The sequence below is a fragment of the Amia ocellicauda genome, chromosome 13, assembly GCF_036373705.1.
Source record: "Amia ocellicauda isolate fAmiCal2 chromosome 13, fAmiCal2.hap1, whole genome shotgun sequence".
NCBI lineage: Eukaryota > Metazoa > Chordata > Actinopteri > Amiiformes > Amiidae > Amia > Amia ocellicauda.
In genome coordinates this window covers 6941236-6959711 of record NC_089862.1, presented here as the reverse complement: position 1 = coordinate 6959711, position 18476 = coordinate 6941236, and the positions used below count along the sequence as shown (strand labels likewise).

At 39.7% G+C, this 18476-nt stretch overlaps 1 protein-coding gene across 5 annotated transcripts; it reads left to right on the top strand.

The window, feature by feature from the left end:
* Positions 1-1835: 1835 nt before the first annotated feature.
* On the top strand, positions 1836-17890 carry fam113 (family with sequence similarity 113). Of its 5 annotated transcripts, none has more exons than XM_066719806.1 (11): positions 1836-1965; positions 3722-3828; positions 6069-6148; positions 6651-6883; positions 8890-9040; positions 11306-11552; positions 12249-12341; positions 15973-16059; positions 16401-16487; positions 16752-16940; positions 17392-17890. In XM_066719806.1, the coding sequence occupies exons 2-11, from the start codon at positions 3756-3758 to the stop codon at positions 17532-17534; spliced, it is 1383 nt and encodes a 460-aa protein (XP_066575903.1). In that variant the 5' UTR covers positions 1836-1965; positions 3722-3755; the 3' UTR covers positions 17535-17890. The 5 variants fall into 5 exon arrangements, with proteins under 5 accessions (XP_066575903.1, XP_066575905.1, XP_066575902.1 ...); XM_066719808.1 differs by lacking the exon at positions 1836-1965 and adding an exon at positions 2848-3003 and having other exon boundaries at positions 17315-17484; XM_066719805.1 differs by lacking the exon at positions 1836-1965 and adding an exon at positions 2849-3003.
* The last annotated feature ends 586 nt before the right edge of the window (positions 17891-18476 follow it).

Sequence of the window (18476 nt, the reverse complement as noted above, 5' to 3'; positions counted from 1 at the left end):
AATATACCTGTGTTTCACAATGATGGGCCTGTTTCACTGGCTCAATGTAAACCCAGTAAACACCTTGACCTTACAGCATTATAGTCGAAACTTAGGTTAGCCAGGTATATAACAGGTTTTGTTAAGCTTTGATACACAGTAAGAGGAAGTTTCATTTTTAAACATTTTTTAATCTCCCTGGGTGTGCTGTCTAGTGCAGATATTTGGGCCACCTGAAGAATGACTGTGTTGATTTTTATAAAGAAATTGATAACATTAATAAATACAAAAATCTTATGTTGCCAATCAGAAAACACAAAGTCATTATCTGATTACTTAATTGCTGAAATTCCTGTAGTTGTTTAGATAATTGGAGACCAGTTACAGTTACATTTTGTGGTATTGTTCATGGCAATATAGTAAGGGTTCTACAATTTATTATAATTATTTATGTCTGTGCAATTGTTTAGTTGAATACAAAAACAGCCAATGCCCAGAAATAGCTCATGTGTAATTCTGCATGTAATTTTAACATTGTACCACAAGGTTCTTTACAAATCCAGATATATTAATGAATTAAGGAAAATATGTGCCCCATTGTTCCACATAGAATAGTTGTCCAAACTGGAGACACTTCAATGCAATATAGAGATGTACTGCATCCCTGTGCAGGCTCTATGATCCATGTGGTTGAGAGGAGAGACTGTTTTGACTCCAGCCTGTGTGCAGGCTCTGATCTGGTCCACTGCTCACAAGCACTTAGCTTCACAGCCAGCTACCACAACCTCTTGCTCCCCGGTGATTCCAATTTTATTTGAATGCTATAATCTAGAGTGTTCATTAAAACCATCACAGATTTTCCAAATTAGGGGGTTTCTATTTGTGTTGTCTTACATGTGAACAATCACACATCTAATTCAAATATATGGAGATTCGTTCAGCCTCCCACCACAAGTACATGTTAAACCAATATTACTCTCGTATTCACCGCACTGACAAAAGTTATCATTTGGTATACCTCTGAATCAAGTAGGGGAATTTAAACACAAAGGGTTGGTTTTAATATTTCCATATTTAATTTGGAATGTAAAAAGCCAATCAAAACACTACTCTCAAAACCTTGTCTGTAACAACAACTAGGCAGAAATACGACTACAGATGTATCTGACCTTCTTAACTGGGAATAGAATATATTGCACATACCAGTATGAATGAGGAACAAAGCAGTCTACAGCATTGGAAATGAGTTTGATTTCCTACTATACCTAACATACCACAACAGAAACCATTACTGTTGTGGTATGTTAGGTACAGTAGGAAATCAAATGATCTTGTTGCTTCTGAATGGTTCAGAACACCTTGCATATTTTCTGGAGAGAGTGCTAATACATTAAAAATAATAATAATGGTTTTAGGTAGTTTTGAACATGACCTTAAGCTAACAGTTGGTTTTCAGCTGATTGTGTGTAGGAATCCTTGTGGATCACAGATCTGAAGTATAAGCTCTGGGCTGAATCTGCTCACATCATGACTGTCACAGCGAGGGTTTCCAAATCCCCAGGAACTGCACCCAGATCACCCCGAACACACACCAAGAACAAAACAAAAGACGCATACAATTAAGATAGAACAGAAACCAGGCGATTACAGTTGTCTCGCTTTTTACCTGAATCAGTATTTTTTGCAGACTTTTCGCTTGTGGTACTGATTGCATTTCATATTCCTGGCTTTGAGGAGTGATTTTTCTTTGAACTCTAAACATGTTTTTAACCAACAAAGTGCGACCACTGAATAAGACCGAGCGCAATTCAATAAGTGAAGCAGCAGCGCACGCAACAGCTCAATTCCACACGCTGTGGACGCTGAAGCGCGTCACGCCGAGTCGTCAATTCTGTCCGTAAAATGCCGAGGAGTCCCGATCGGCCGAATAGTTTGAGCGCTGGAGTCTGATACCTGCGCCCGGGAAAGTGACATATCCAAAGGAAGGTGACGTAGCCATCTTTTTTCTTTCTTTCAGTAAACAATAGACAAACTGTAATACATATAGTTTAATCTATATTATTTATATAACGGTCAGTTACTTGCAAGTTTAAAGTTATTATTTGAAAAGGCATTGTGGACACCTAAGCAACCAGGAACATTTTCCAGCAGATGGGCTGAACAGGGCGTGTAATCTTGATTAGAGAGGGTGGCATGATTAATTCGTGTAAAACAATGGAGTTGCTTGGCAAAATGCACCAATATATATATATATAATATATTTGCTTCATACTGTAGATCACACGTCTCAGAATTGGGCCGCTTTGTGCGCTTTGAATTGCGCTTCACGGCGGGCAGCCATGTTTGATTGGCTGCTGTAGCTCACTGTCCCCGGCCAGTAGAAACGTATGTGCGCCAGTGGATCAGGGATGTGTATTGAATCTTAATTGTGAAAAGGGGACGAGAAAAAAAAAACTTGGCATCTACAGGTTGTAATCTTTCTGATGAACTTCACACCTGGTGCTGTAGTCAAAATTATAGGTCTATATCATGTCATTATAATTATAACTGAATGTTAGCTCACTTCATACATGCTTCCTAGCTATTGTATTGGCCCCATGTCTGATTTAAATGTTTAATGCTTCAGTGCGTTCTTTAAAAAAAAAAAAAACCCGAATGAAATGACCTCTTAGAAAGTTTTCCTAGTACGGATTTTGTTCATTTTCTTGAAAGCTTGGATATGATCAGTGTTGAATGGGATTTGTAACCATGCTTTAGCATTTTTTAATGTGTGCTGCACTCGTCTGGATCCAGGCTGGTTATCAGTGGAAGCTGCTCTGACTGATTGTAGCTGTTAGGAGCCGTCAAGGTCAGCCAGCTGGGGAGTTGCTTAAGAGATTAAAAAGCGTTAAAGAAAATGTAATATTAAAAACGTGTTTTGTAGTCCTCTGCATTAAAGGAACCCTCTAACTAACTAAAGAATCTGATATTTTAACTGGGACATGGAAGCAATGCTACAGTAATTGTGCTGTTGTTGGATTAGAGGTGTGTAAACGTGTTTGCTAGTTTGGGGTTGTGGACAGTTTGTATGCTTTTGGGATTACCGTACTTCTGAGTTGTAATAACTTGCATCCACAGTTTTGGACAGTAATGGTAGGTAATGACTGATTATTTGCAATGGTCTTTTGCCCATTTTTCAAGGGATATACAGGATTGAGGGTTCATGTATCTAAGATCTTGGATGTCATAACAGTTTTTAGTATCCTCTCGGGTGTAATCGCTAAAATACAATTTATTCAATGAGAAGGATTAGGCTACACTTGCACTGACCTGATTAAATACCTTTACCTATTAAGAGGGTTAAGCAGAGCTTTTGTCATATGGATCTAAGCAGACGCTAGAGTTAATATTGATAAGGCTAGTATATTTAACTAATTTTGTATTTTATTCATGTCTGCTTAATGCAAAGAAGCACACGACTGCAGATTTAAAACCTAAAAAAAGATTCCATGAATTTTACTTCTAATACATCTAAATCTGTATGTAACAGGTTAGACAAACTTTATATTCCTGACATTTAGAAATATTAACATACATTAATGAATATGGTGAATGCGAAATGTGAATGTCTTGAAATGTGTTTTAAGGATTGCTTTACAATCTGAAAATGTATTTATTTTGTATGCTATTCCTTACATCTTGTCATGCTGCTGTACATTAATTATACATTGTCAGTATATTTGTGTATTTATTTTCCTCCCAGTATCTTGGTTGCAATCTGCTGGATTGGGTGAAGTATGAAGTGCGTAAATCAGGATCAAGCTCGTCGTCTTCTCCACAACAAGTTTGTTGTAGTTCTTGGAGACTCCAGTGAGTATGATGTTTACGGAGTAACAGATAAAATACAATGTTTGTGTCGCAGCAGAGTGTGAGAGTGTTACAGTGTTTAATTTTTGTGACCACTTTTATATATTATGGCACTTATTGCTTAAACTTCAGAGAGGGCAACATCATTCCAGAAAGTTAATTCAGTTGCTTTATGGTTCCCTTAAAGCATTCAATCTGTAAATTACATAATTAAACAATTCATTATAATTATCAGTAATATATTCTCTGCACTTGTACAAATAATTAAGTAATGCTTTAGCGTTTATTTGCTGTTTTAGTGTATTACCTTCTCCCCTAATTAAGATGGGGGGGAAACAAAGGAGATTCAGACTCAGATTATTGCTGTGTTCCAGACAAAATCAGATGTGGGAAGTTCCTACTTGATATTTCTGACTTCCAACCAAACAGCGCTCCAGTGTTCAGAGCTCAGAAAGATGACATAAACAAAGAAAATGGCTTGAGAAGCTTGTGTTTGTTTTGCAGGTGTACGACCAGTTGAAATAACAGAAAAGCCTCCTGGCATACAGTGAGAGGTTGCGACCTTGCCTCATCCACAAATAGATTCAAACCCCTATCTGCATAGACTGCAGTGCCCATAGAAGTGAATAAGTTGTATCACCTACACCACATACAGGCTAAATGATACTGCTTTTTTCAAGTTTCATTGATATCCAGAGTGAATATTGTAGAATCCCATACTGATATATTGTTCTATGTTGAACAGCTATTCATGATTAACACGCGTGGACAGAGCTGTGTCTGTAATCATAACAGGTTTTGTTATCATACCATGTACAAATTTTACCTAACAATGCATTTTAAAAGTTTAAAATGGTCTTAAGATGATTGTTTACATTTAAGTTGTACACAACCATGTGCGCCGCCATGTTTGTGTGACGTCATATAACCGCCTCTTGGTGGAGTTGGGGCTCTTCAGTTCCGCCTGAGTTTACTAGTTGGAACTCCGACATCGAGTGGCATTCTGACTTTTCCTATTAGGAAGTTGGAAAACCCGACTTTCCGAGTTGTCTGGAACGAAGTATATGACCTCCCTCAAAACCGGAATTTACCACATACTGAAATCACCACCTATTTCCTGACAAATCTTTTATTATTTTAAATTTAACATCCCAGAACTGTTGACATCTGTGTCAACATAAGATTGTTAAAGCGCTGTGTGCTTCTATGTTGGTTTTAAGCCACTTCATACACAATCACAGCATTGATCACAGTACTTACCAATCTGTTTCAACAGCTGCTCTTTTTAAATTTATTTTATTATTAGACCTCTCTGCTACATATTAGACATAACACCAGTGTTTTTCTTTAAATATGTAAATGTAAATAGTGTAATTGTTCTGCAACATGCTCCGGTAACCTTCGGCATGTTCAAAGTAACTGCTCCTCTCTAATATTTGTGTTTGAGTGCAGAATCTATAGTTTTCATCACCTCTTAAAGGCAGAGGTTATACTGACATACCTACACATGAGGTTCCAGAGCAATCTTTGCTGTGACTATCTGTGTCCAGAACATTTAGACCTGCACAGGACACAGTTAAACAGAAGGAAAACTGCTAGCCAGGTCCATGCATCAGCCTGTTTTACCTTGCCTGTCCCGGTTTCAAATATAGTAGGGATCTTTGTAGAATTGTTATTCTCCATTCTCATGTGGTCTCATGTGCTTTTTATTAGGTATTATAGTTTTGGCCTTACCTTACCCACTCCTGGGGGAGAACTCCTTGCCAATTCTATCATTATATCCCATCTTAAATATTGAAAGGCTCTGTACATCTTGAATAGGATGTTCACAATCTTTGCTGAGAAAGCTAATTCAGGCTAAATAGCAAAACTCAAACAATGATTAATGTCTTCTGCTCACAAATGTATTGAAAAACTGCATTCTTTTAAAACCCATCAAAAGGTAGGTAGGTAGGTAGATAAACAATAGGGGGGGTGGGAGATTAAAACAAAGGACTTTCAAAACAGTAAATAGATTTTTTTCTGCTGCAAAGCATAGCAAACAGTGTTACACTGGCACACACGCATATTCTGTAAAAATCCTACTAAGCCCGGCTCGTTTCCCATGTTAGTCCCATAAACCCAATTAATCTCCATATAATGCCATAAAGAGATGGCCACTTATTTTCCCTGTGCAGTGACTCTCAGGACGTGTATTAATCGCATGCTTCATAATTCATAAAGAGTTGTTTTTTGCCTTTCAGTTCAGCGGTCAGTTTATAAGGACCTTGTGGTATTGTTACAGAGAGACAGCTATCTTTCAGTGGCTCAGCTCAAATGTAAGGTGAGGGCACAATGAAGCTTTTCACAATCTACCGCACTGAGACACAAGATCAGTACTGGAGGAAGTGTTTCTCTCGCTATTGACAAAAACGAGAATGTTGTCTGTCCTTTGGCAAATATGGATTCACATCAGATATCAAAAGAGGCTATTAAAATCAAATTGTCAACAGTGACATATTCCTTTTACCGTAGTTTAAGAGAAATGATTGGTCATCCATTTATTTGTAAAGGTCATGTGCTCTCTAGACAGAAGTTATTTTTTTTATTTTTTGGTTTACCAGGCAAGACAGCCACCTTCTTTAGTTGTGCAGGTTTCCTACATAAAGAAAAATGCATTGTCCTGCAGATGCCCTTCAGAGACCGCCATGGTCACTGTATTTGTAAAGAGCAGTATCCATTAACATTGTTGTGCATTCACACACGTCTAGTCACACACATTGCTCTTTCAAAAGTGCCGGCCTTTGGTATGTGTTTTACTCTCCTTGTTCTTCTGCTGCTATCAGGGGGAACTCAATTTTGAACAGGACTGCTTGGTGGAAGGTGGGAAGATGGGCCAAATGACAAACGGGACAGAGTACAAGGAGGTACGGCAGTTTCGAACCCCCCATCATCTGGTGCGCTTCTACTTCCTCACTCAAATTTACTCCAACTACATGGAGAGCATCCTGTCAGACTTCAAGGCGGGGCCACAGCCAGATGTGCTTGTAGTCAACTCTTGTGTGTGGGATGTGTCCAGGTGAGTGCCTGTTAAACCTTCACCCTCATTATGCTCTTCATTAGAAGTTACACATGCCATCTTTATGTATACCACATCTGTCAAGTTTCATTAGTTAGTAAGCCAGCTTTATCTTAATATTGGTTTTATATGAAAAAAGTTATTTTCTTTCTAAATCCTTACTTTATTATTATAATTTTTTTCTCTCTCAGAAAGGCATCAACAAACCATTCCCTGCATAGCACTATATAGAACACAATAACAGTATAGCCTTGTATTTATTCAGTTGCTTTTGTGCTTCTCTACAGCTTACTTATCACTATCAGTGGTTTCCTTGTTCTCGTCACTTCCCAGGGAGCATGATGACCTTGATATCCAATGTATACTGCAGCCTTATAATTATTGGAGTCTTGGATAAACAGTGATTTAAAAGCAGCTGAATGAGAAATTTCAGAAGAACCTTCTTCTTGGCATGTTTTAGAATTAAATTGAGTGAGCAGAGTGTCTTGAATGTTGTGAATTGGACTGACTGAACTGGAAAGATATTTCTCAATTTCCATTCAGTGAGCAGGAAGTCAAAGGGCAGTCAGTCAGTTTTTCAGGTTATCCTCTTCAGTAGGACATCTACCTTTCCCAGTCTTGTGTATTAGAATTCGTGGACTGATTTCCTTTGAGAATAAATGTTGTTATTCCAGTAGTTGTCTGTAAAAGAACGCATGTCTTAAAAATAGCAGGGGAGTGGAGGAATAAATGTTTCGATTTGTTCACGGCCATGAGGTTGGCAGTCTTATTCTGCACATCAACAAACTTCCTTTGAAAGGTTGTGTGTACATGGAAGTATATACACTGATCAGCCATAACATTATGACCAGTGACAGGTGAAGTGAATAACACTGATAATCTCGTTATCATGGCACCTGTCAGTGGGTGGGATATATTAGGCAGCAAGCGAACATTTTTCCTCAAAGTTGATGTGTTAGAAGCAGGAAAAATGGGCAAGCGTAAGGATCTGAGTGACTTTGACAAAGGCCAAATTGTGATGGCTAGACGACTGGGTCAGAGCATCTCCAAAACTGCAGCTCTTGTGGGGTGTTCCTGGTCTGCAGTGGTCAGTACCTATCAAAAGTGGTCCAAGGAAGGAAAAGCGGTGAACCGGCGACAGGGTCATGGGCGGCCAAGGCTCACTGATGCACGTGGGAAGCGAAGGCTGGCCCGTGTGGTCCGATCCAACAGACGAGCTACTGTAGCTCAAATTGCTGAAAAAGTTCATGCTAGTTCTGATAGAAAGGTGTCAGAAAACAGTGCATCGCAGTTTGTTGCGTATGGGGCTGCGTAGCTGCAGACCAGTCAGGGTGCCCATGCTGACCCTTGTCCACTGCTGGAAGCACCTACAATGGGCACGTGAGCATCAGAACTGGACCACGGCGCAATGGAAGAAGGTGGTCTGGTCTGATGAATCACGAGTTCAAGGTGTTGACTTCCCCAGATCTCAATCCAATCGAGCATCTGTGGGATGTGCTGGACAAACAAGTCCGATCCGTAGTGGCCCCACCTCGCGACCTGCAGGACATAAAGGATCTGCTGCTAACGTCTTGGTGCCAGATACCACAGCACACCTGCAGAGGTCTAGTGGAGTCCATGCCTTGACGGGTCAGGGCTGTTTTGGCGGCAAAGGGGGACCTACACAATATTAGGCAGGTGGTCATAATGTTATGGTTGATTAGTGTATGTGACCTGTCACAGGGCTTGTGAAAGAAAAAACTAAATTATTTGTTCAATTACTCGATAATGGTTACATTTATGAGTAGAAAAGGCAGTGTCTGACAAAAAATAGGTCTGCTGCTGAGCACATGTTTGTCAATGTTATGTCATCATTTGGCTCAGTATTCGATTCCCTGAGTCTGATCCAGCTTTTGTCTTTATTCTGCAAGTATAGATCGCAATAGAACCATGTCACAGTTTGTAACCATTTGTGAGGTGTTACTGCTGACTTGGTACCTCGTCTTCTCTGCCATGCATTGATTCAGGTATGGAGGCAACTCGATGACTGACTACAGAGAGAATCTCAATATGTTTTTCATCCAGCTGAAAAAAACACTTCTCCCAGAGTGTCTTGTTATATGGAACATGACCATGCCTCTTGGGATGAAGATTACTGGTGGCTTCCTTGTACCTGAGGTAGGTGGCCCCACAGCTGTCACATACAATTTGCTGTTATGCTAAGTTAGTTCAGTGATGTGTAGGGCCCCCAATGCCTCCCTTCTGCTTCAATATACTCTTTCCCAATGTATACGTACTAAGGTTGAGCGAGTACTCGGCTGAAACAAGTATCCGGTACGGATAATGTACTTTTTAAGAGCACGAGTATCACTCGAGTGAAATGTGTCAATATCTGTACACGTGATGAAGAAAAATCCTCATTGGGTAGTAAAAATCCTCAAACAGCTAGCAGCTACCAGCTGCTAACTCTGTCTGTCCACATCGTTCTGTGATAGGCCAGCTACACACAGAGCTCTGCGTCCTCGCCTACACAGACTGCTGCAGTTCTGTTGCCACACAGACGCAATCTCGCACCGTCACCTCTTCTCTCTTAAAAGGTAAATTCAGCCGAGTTACTTTGAGAACTTGGCTTGAACTGGACGCGGTGCAGTCGCAAGTTACAGCTTGTGGCTCTCACTGCTTCTACCAGTTAATTTGATTTTTGGCTCACTCCTACCTCGGTAAAACATCTGACTTCAAGAATACAGCTGCACGGCTGAATTCTGTGTCTGTGCATAAATCACACCCAGCTTCACACTGTCAGTTCATGATAAAACCAGCCCCCCCCCCCCCCACACACACACACACATTATTTGCTGAACATACAAGTACAGTACATTATTTTATTTTTTAAATGGCTGACCTAACATGTTTTTCTCACTATAGCTCATAAAAATAAATCGTAAATATTACAAATTAAAGCTTTAAATATATGTAGGCTTTATTTAGGCTTTAGATATTACAAATATATATCGCCTATATGTTTGACTGCACAGCACATGCACCAAATAATGAATTAACATTGTGTAGAAATAAAAAATACCATTCTCCCCCAAAGTAAAAACATTAGGCAGTGAAAAAAGTGATCGCACACAAACATCACACTGTTTAAATTAAAATTTTAAAGAGTAAAAAAAATAGAAGACTAAAAAGCATGAATTAGTTTTTACTTTGTACTTCATGTGTTCGATTCATTTATTCATTCAAGTTTATAAAAAACTAAATAGTTCTCTTACTCTTATGATCAAAAACATTGCTCTGACGCTCAATTCTGAGGCTGTTCTGTAAATAGTTTTTTTTACTAAATATATCGACTTCTGATCAACCCATATCAATTTCAGCTTGTATTAAATTCATGCTTGCTCCACCCACTTCCAACCATGCCCATTCTGAGTACAGATACAGATACAGTTAATTTAGTTGGTTGAACAGATACAGATAATGGTGTACTCGCTCATCCCTAATAAGTACTGTAAAGTTCCCTAGATCTGACAAACTTTCATAAATGCAAATATTGGAACCATCTACAGTTTTGTTTAAGCTTTGATCAGTGTGTCAGGAACTGTCTGTAACTCATTACACCACTGTACTTGGACACATTTGTAAACTGTTCCAGACAATAATTTCTACACTGTGCAACCTTTAAATGCTGTATTTTTATTCAGTATACTTGAATACATTTAAAAATGATAAATAAGGTTTTATATTAAACTGTTCTGTTTGAAGAACAGGAAATTAATGCATAATGAGTCTTGTATTCTGAGGTTATGTAACTAATCAGATGTTTTGAAGAGCAGTGCATCTGCAGTAAGATAATGGATGCATGCATTAAACTTGGTAGCCTATGTGATGCCATAGCTTTTAAAAGCTGATGCAATTTCTGGTTTGAAATTAAGAAAGTAATTACTTAGAATTTCTGTTATTTAAGTGTTTCTGGTTAGGAAAAATTGCACACATAATATGTAGCAGAAAAATACTTTAAGATCCTTGACTTGCTAAAGGAGGCATTGAAAATAACCCTGCTTCTGAAATTCTGTTGCCAGTATGAATATTAACTTCAACTTTGCATCAAAGAGGAAGTATTTCTGCCTGACAAAAACTGAACATGAAGCACAAGGCCCGGGAAGCAATTGCAAATGTATTTTCTACCTTTCTACAAGAGAAGCGATACACACTTCAGATACACGTACAATGTAATGGGTTTGAGAGGAGCTGTGTTGTGCCAGGACTATCCAGACTTGAATTACAGATTTTCTGGTGTGAATGTATTGCATAGGTTTTAAGTTACTTAATAAGAGATGCATACATAATACAATTTGTTGTTATCATAGCATCAAAATGTCAGCCACATAAAGTTCTACATAATTCAAATCCATACTAACAATATTGTCTATCGCCCCTCAGATCCAGCACCTGGGACAGTCACTGCGCATGGACATTATTGAAGCCAATTTCTACAGTGCCACCCTGGCGGACTCATTCGGTTTTGATGTGCTGGACCTGCACTACCACTTCCGCTTCAGCCTGCAGCACCGCATGAGGGATGGGGTACACTGGAACCAGCTGGCCCATCGGCGTATCAGCTTCTTACTGCTGGAGCACATCGCTGAGGCCTGGGGCGTGGAGCTGCCCGACAGCCAACTCCCCAACAGTGAGCATAATGAGGAGTCCAGGGGCAACAATGCTCATCTTTGCAACTACTCCCCTCTAAAATATTTTTAATTCCTTCAATATGCCACTGCAAGGAGTGCCTCATATTTGTTAATTAATACATTCCCAGTAATGGCTCTTTGCTTTAATTGTTACTTGTACTTGACTTGTCAGTAAGCTGCTAGCCAGGGCTCCAGACTAACATTTTCCACTGGTGGCATTGGTGCTACTAATGTTTTAGTTGGTGGCACCAGCACCTGAAAAACATGCCCATTTCCACATGTAAACATGCATTTAATGTACGTCTATCTCGGCAGAATTTGCACATCTAAATTACCACATTCTAAAAGGGGAAGATAACTGGTCAGTTTATGGAGTTTCAAGGTGTCAGAAAGAAAGTTGCTGGTGGATCATTTAATCTTTGACTCAAGCAAGGTTAAACAGGCATGTAAACTCCACCTTAGCAGCAGGAACATACTGTTTGACCAAATCATGAAAGTTAGAACAAAATCAAGAAGTTTAGTTGTTGATGGGACCAGTACATAATGTAAAATATTCTGGAGCCCTGGTAGAACAACCCAAGATCAAAATCTCAAATTCCTTCCCTCCTCATGTGTGTGCAGTGTATTGCTACTGATGTTTGAAAAGCAATCTTTTTTTTTTTCCCCCTTTCCTTATAAATATGCAACTTCTTCAGATTCTGGTTACGGCGAGAACACTGGGGTTGCGTTTCATCATAGTGGCACCAGAGATGGTTTCCAGCCTCGACTAAACCGTGGACCTGCTGCAGGTAAAGGTTCATTGACTTTTTAAGAGGGCTTTTTAGCACAATGAATTCCAGACAGTATTGCTATGGGGAAAACACAGCAAGTCACAGGTGCAATAATAATTTGTTTGGGACAGATTCAATGTGAAACCTAAAATGATTTGATTTATTAATAATATATGAATAATTAAGTTTGTCAACTTGGCATTTCAACTGGAGCAATCTGGGTACCCAATTAAGTACCTTGCTCAAGGGTACGAATGCAATGTCCCCCAACCGTGATTGAACTCAGAGTCCAGAATCCTTACCACTACTAGTTTAGATAAGTTGGTGAGGTACCTCAGGAAATTGTCCCCTTCATGCCTAGGCCCAAGGTCATAAGTTGAACATGAAAACTTTAATGAACAATGTACATGAGTTCATACCCTGTAGGGTTATGAAATGGTTAAACTACAGCCTGCCAGGAGAGACCAGGCTAGCATGGAGACCTATTCCTTCATTGTAGAGAAATCTTATCTTAGCCCCCAATTCTTAAATGTAAGAATTTAAAGCTTCACTTCTGTGCCTTAATGCCAGTGGTAAAAATAATGTAACTTTCACACAAGAATCCAGTAATTTTTGGTGTACACTTATGTTTTGTGTTTATTAGTATTAAATAATATCTATTTAACTACATTATATTGATAAATATATATAATTTAAATAAATTATATTTACTAATTTAAATATATATACACTACCGGTCAAACATTTTAGAACACCACCATTTTTCCAGATCCAGTTATGTAAAATCGTTGTGTATTAGTACACTCTAAACAGAGTTTTACATCTTGACATTTTTAGCTCTCTATGGGTGTGTGTTGCTTCTACCAACACGTGGATCATCTTGTTTTGATCAGTAGACTGTCTGGTTCTGAATATGTTGTCATTGTCAATATTTACTAAGATTTTGTATTCCTACTCAGACCAAGTATCCCCCCACCCCCCCATTTTAGAATGCGGATGGGGGAGTATAAAAAACAAATTTTCTATCATTAGAAAGCTGAGAGTCTCGGCTGTGTGTGTGTGTGTAATATATATATATATATATATATAAATATATATACAGTGAGGGGAAAAAGTATTTGATCCCCTGCTGATTTTGTACGTTTGCCCACTGACAAAGAAATGATCAGTCTATAATTTTAATGGTAGGTGTATTTTAACAGTGAGAGACAGAATAACAACAAAAAAATCCAGAAAAACGCATTTCAAAAAAGTTATACATTGATTTGCATGTTAATGAGTGAAATAAGTATTTGACCCCTTCGACTTAGTACTTGGTGGCAAAACCCTTGCTGGCAATCACAGAGGTCAGACGTTTCTTGTAGTTGGCCACCAGGTTTGCACACATCTCAGGAGGGATTTTGTCCCACTCCTCTTTGCAGATCCTCTCCAAGTCATTAAGGTTTCGAGGCTGACGTTTGGCATCTCGAACCTTCAGCTCCCTCCACAGATTTTCTATGGGATTAAGGTCTGGAGACTGGCTAGGCCACTCCAGGACCTTAATGTGCTTCTTCTTGAGCCACTCCTTTGTTGCCTTGGCTGTGTGTTTTGGGTCATTATCATGCTGGAATACCCATCCACGACCCATTTTCAATGCCCTGGCTGAGGGAAGGAGGTTCTCACCCAAGATTTGATGGTACATGGTCCCGTCCATCGTCCCTTTGATGCGGTGCAGTTGTCCTGTCCCCTTTGCAGAAAAACACCCTAAAAGTATAATGTTTCCACCTCCATGTTTGACGGTGGGGATGGTGTTCTTGGGGTCATTCCTCCTCCTCCAAACACGGCGAGTTGAGTTGATGCCAAAGAGCTCAATTTTGGTCTCATCTGACCACAACACTTTCACCCAGTTCTCCTCTGAATCATTCAGATGTTCATTGGAAAACTTCAGATGGGCCTGTACATGTGCTTTCTTGAGCAGGGGGACCTTGCGGGCGCTGCAGGATTTCAGTCCTTCATGGCGTAGTGTGTTACCAATTGTTTTCTTGGTGACTATGGTCCCAGCTGCCTTGATCATTAACAAGATCCTCCCGTGTAGTTCTGGGCTGATTCCTCACCGTTCTCATGATCATTGAAACTCCACAAGGTGAGATCTTGCATGGAGCCCCAGACCGAGGGAGACTGACAGTTATTTTGTGTTCCATTTGCGAATAATTGCACCAACTGTTGTCACCTTCTCACCAAGCTGCTTGGCGATGGTCTTGTAGCCCATTCCAGCCTTGTGTAGGTCTACAATCTTGTCCCTGACATCCTTGGACAGCTCTTTGGTCTTGGCCATGGTGGAGAGTTTGGAATCTGATTGATTGATTGCTTCTGTGGACGGATGTCTTTTATACAGGTAACGCGCTGAGATTAGGAGCACTCCCTTTAAGAGAGTGCTCCTAATCTCAGCTCGTTACCTGTATAAAAGACACCTGGGAGCCAGAAATCTTGCTGATTGATAGGGGATCAAATACTTATTTCCCTCATTAACATGCAAATCAATTTATAACTTTTTTGAAATGCGTTTTTCTGGATTTTTTTGTTATTCTGTCTCTCACTGTTAAAATACACCTACCATTAAAATTATAGACTGATCATTTCTTTGTCAGTGGGCAAACGTACAAAATCAGCAGGGGATCAAATACTTTTTTCCCTCACTGTGTGTGTGTGTATATATGTATATATACACGCCTGTCGGCATCAGTGACTGTGTCACCATAGACTCAGGCCATCAATTTGAATGGAAAGATCTACTTAAAATCACACACAGGCTATGGCAGGTGTCAGGTTATGTGCTGCGCCAGAGCCACAGCTGGGAGAGTAGAGGGAGAGGGAGAGAAGGAGAGAGAGAAGTTTCTTTGCAACCTGGATTAGTTTGTTTTGTATTGCTTGGAAAAAACTCTGATCAACAATAATAATTTACTCATCTTACTCAAATTGTGCTGTTTTGTAAGTCTGGTGTGTGAACAAAAGCTTTGTACCTGACTCTAGTCTGTGCTGTGTGGGCCGCCACTACGTCACGTTTGTATCATAGCCTCGTTTTGAAATCCAAAATGGCGCTGACCATAGGGAGAAAAAGTTAGCCGAAATGCATATAAAGTTGTCAATTGGGCCTGCCTAAATCTCGTGTGTGAACGGGGTCTTAGAAATGCAAGCGCACATGCTCTGCCCCCCGCTTTTGTTCACCGCGAACTGCCCCCCTTCCTGTCCTACAATCCGCTAGCAGCCCCTGCCAACAAACTGGTAACTCACTATATCAGCCTAAGCAGATGATTTCTGTAAAATAATGTGTAGATAACTGTTGTTCAGAGAAAATATATTTTGTTAGTTTTTAACTCGGAAACAAATTAGCATGTTTATATAAAAGTTGTGTGGCTCTTCGGTCAGATATTTTAATACCTGGATAAAGTCAACTTGTATTCAGTAGGACACCATGTGTAATAGTTTAACTTTGCATAATCCAAAAATATATTTAACTTCCAGTAATTGTACAATTGGCCCAACTTTAGTGCATATGAGTGATCTTGCATTCTGCATCATGCAAAATGATTCAACCAGTAAGTACAGCAAGAAAGGGTGTGTGGTTCCTGTATTGTGGTTTTTATACTCCTGGCCTTGTCCTTGTCCCCAGGCTACTGGAATCTGAATGGGAGATTGGGGCCTCCTCTTATGAACTCCTACAACGAACCCCCAAGGATAAATGCCCCTAACTACAGTGGTAAAGAGTTTTGGCCTTTCTCACTGGAATCCCATCTTGCTATGCCCAGCACTGTGCTCTAATCCTTCCCTCGCTCTCAGCACTTTCCCTATTAACAGGAAGTCTGCTTTTGGCACCTGCATGATACTGGCTTTTATTTATTTATTTTTGTTTCAGTAGTTTACAGCAGGTTTAAAAAAAAAAAAAAAAAAAATCACATGCTGGCATTTAGGCATACATTGGTTGTTTGCACTCTGATCTTGGAAGATTGTGCATGGCGTTAAAATGATTGCTTTTAAGGTTTGCCTGAGATCTGTTCTTGTTAAATGGTGGTGTTGCTGGTGTCTCCTCGTTCAAACCAGGCCTCTGCAGGAATCACAATCGGTGGCTCAGGCCCTACAGCATGGATCCATACATGCAGTCCCCTGTGATGAATTTCAATGTCTCTGGTAAATCGCACACTTAGGGTGGTTTGGCACAGGATGTTCAGTTTCAATATCTGAAAACATTTAGTTTCGTGTCTCGTTTCTTAAACATTCCATGTTGTTTTTGATAAACTAGACATTGTGTATTGCTTTTTCATTGGATGTGCTGCATGCAACAGGATGGCCGGTTCATTTGGAAAGCGTTGTTGGTGCTCTGTTAAAGGTGTTAATGTCTGTTCTGCACAGGTGGTGGTGTCAGAGAATCCTGAACTGTTTTTAATCTTTTAGGACAACCGCGGCAACCGACCTGCAGATATCAAAATCCCCCGTATAGGTATGGCAGCTGTAACACAGCGACCATGTTCAATCCCTTTTTCCACAATGATTCTCCGCTCATTGGCACAACTTCAAACCCCCGTGTAATTGATGGCTACATCAGCTTCGAGGAGAACAACAAGATAAGAATGAAACCTCCAGGTATTCGCAGATCATATAGATTTTCTGTATTTTGCCCTTTTGTTCAGGATTCTTGAAGCAATTACTGACTCAGACTCTCTTGATCAGTTTCCTTACCTGAGAAATTGGCAGAATAGCTATACTGATGACTGTTCTTTTAAATATCTTTTTAAATATCTCCCATTATATCTCCTTAAGTTCAGAGTTGCCCATAGTCATTTCTAGTGAATGCATATATTACTTAAAACTGGAGAAAAAGAATCCCCCAATTCATTCTTACTACTTGTATTATTCTGTATTTGATATTTTGTTGAAATTAATTGGGTTATGCAATGTCTTTGAAGCTCAGACTCCGTTCCAGGTAGGTGGTAATTAATGTATTTTGCTGGTTGCAGAGATCTGACTCTACAGAACCGCAATCCAGAAGAAACTGAACAGCAGAATTCTGAACTCCACACATTTGTTTATCCAGGTGCAAATTACGATGGGGTGCCAACTTCTAACGCAAACCAATGGAGACCCTCTGGCAGTAATTTTGTGATGAGGCAGCGACCCGCAAAGAGGTTCTACGCTCCCTACAACCGATACAGCCATCATCCCAACTACAGATACTGAAGCTACAGAGATCTCCTGGCAGACTCTTTAGCAGTATTGGATTTTTATACATATTGTAGTTTTTTTTCTTTTTTTGTCTATGCTAATACATCCATCTTTTTATTGCAAGAGTTCCCTTGATGGTTGTCTTGCTGAACTTCTTTTGTTTCAGTGAAACATGCTGAGCATTTTATTTATATATAGTTATATATGTATCAGCATTTACCGTTTTAATAGTTGTAAATGTTTCATATTTGATTGAATGCTTTGTGGGGGTTTTCCCCTCCCCTCTGTGCATGATAGAAATGTCAATACTTAAAGCTTTATTTTATTTTTTTCTTTTATTGAAAATGTAAGTAAAACCAGTTTGAAAAAGATGCCAGACTTGTACTGTTTTGTAAGTCTGTGTGGTTTCATTGTAAAAACATTTTTTATATGTAGACAAATATGTCGCTTATGAAGCCTGCCCTGTAAACCTCTGCAGGGCATTTCTGGTGTGGACTGAAGAGCAGCTGTGCAGTGGGATTGGGGCTTATTGAAGCCTGCATCATAAATTGTTTTTATTTCAGTGATTCCATTTTTTTATCTTCATTTATGAACAAGTAGTTTTTGGAGACAAAACCAATGCAGTCCTTGGGACAGTTAGACATTGGACTGACTAACTCTCCTTGACTGGGGAAAACTTGGGGAGTGCTGCATTACATTCTTTGTTGTAATGTACAGAAGTGTATTGCTTTTTGTTCCGTTTTTTGGGGCGTGTTGCTGCCAGGGGATTTTTTGGGGGGGGCGGGGCACAGAGCGCATCTCATCGCTGTGCAAATTGATGGCTCTCCGCTTCAGCACTAGGCAGAGTTAGTAGAGCATCGATCCATGTCTTGTCCCACCCTCTGAGAATGATTGATGCTAGGAGGTAATACAAGGATGAAAACATGAAACATGAAAACAAAATTAAAAAAGGAAATA